General features: G+C 36.3%; 1 protein-coding gene across 2 annotated transcripts in view; it reads left to right on the plus strand.

Moving 5' to 3' along the window:
* Positions 1-1019, plus strand: part of LOC107648786 (pyruvate kinase 1, cytosolic) — a 7466-nt gene extending 6447 nt beyond the window's left edge. For both annotated transcript variants that reach the window (XM_016352604.2, XM_016352605.2), the window contains one exon: positions 577-1019. In XM_016352604.2, coding sequence (XP_016208090.1) covers positions 577-729 — 153 coding nt within the window. In that variant the 3' untranslated portion in view covers positions 730-1019. The remainder of the gene's footprint in view (positions 1-576) is intronic.

Below are 1136 nucleotides of genomic sequence, written 5' to 3' on the forward strand. Positions count from 1 at the left end.
ACCCACACTATAATGTTTTTTAAACCTCATCCCAGTCTTAGCTGAGGTTTGAACGTGGTGCACTGTGGAGGCAATCTAATTTGCCATTCAATTTGTCAAAATGGTGGTTTACTCTTTCTTTTTTGCTTCACAATCTCTCGGAACTGTAACTCTTCCTTCCCCCCTCCTCTTAAATTAAATACGTATCATCAATTTAAAACGGTTAAAAAAAAATCATATCTGTTGCTTATCAATTTTCTACTATATAAGCAATAAGCAATAAGACCTAGGACGACCATGCATGAGGTGGTTAAATGAGATTTACATGTAAACGGTCTCTCTGTAGACATGATACATGATAGAACTCAATGGCGTCGTTTGATCCATGTAGCCGACCTCATCTAGTGGGACAAGGCTTTGTTGTTGTATATATAAGCAATAAGCCTTAGTGCTAGCTCCTTGCAAATTCGACTTTTGTCACAGTTGTTTGAAACATAATCTTTAGTTCTGCATTACTTTTGTACACTCGTTGACAAGCACATCACTACTACATTATATAAATTATATATGATGATGTGAGAATTACTTTACCTGCAGGCAGAATCAACAAGCGCAACAAACGAATCGATTCTGAAGCTTGCCCTTGATCATGGGAAAGCCTCAGGAATTATAAAGTCACACGATCGAGTTGTTGTTTGCCAGAAAGTTGGTGATGCATCAGTGGTTAAGATTATTGAGCTTGAAGATTAAAGTGCATTTATCCAACAGCTTGGAGATTAAAGTGCATTCATCTAAGTATAGTTTTAGGCCTACCTTTTTTGCTTATTGGCTTAAAGATTACCAATAGTAGCATATCATTATGCTTGGACGAATTTTATGTTCTCTCCACTGCAATTGGGGGTTAGTTTATGTATTGAAAATGAATGTTAAGGCTAATCTTTTTGACTAACTTTTAAATTGAATACGATATATAGACCCATAATGTAATTTTTATCACAAGGGTAGTTAATTGTACACTGATTCAGCTAATTAATCAGCTTGCATTGTCAAGTCCAATTTGCCATGTTCTGCTGCGTTAGCAATAACTCCATTTGTTTGTTCCAATGTCAGCAACAACTCTAATCATGAACGCTAGTGCCGGTATGAGATGAACTGAT

The sequence above is a fragment of the Arachis ipaensis genome, chromosome B06, assembly GCF_000816755.2.
Source record: "Arachis ipaensis cultivar K30076 chromosome B06, Araip1.1, whole genome shotgun sequence".
NCBI classification, from domain to species: Eukaryota; Viridiplantae; Streptophyta; class Magnoliopsida; order Fabales; family Fabaceae; genus Arachis; species Arachis ipaensis.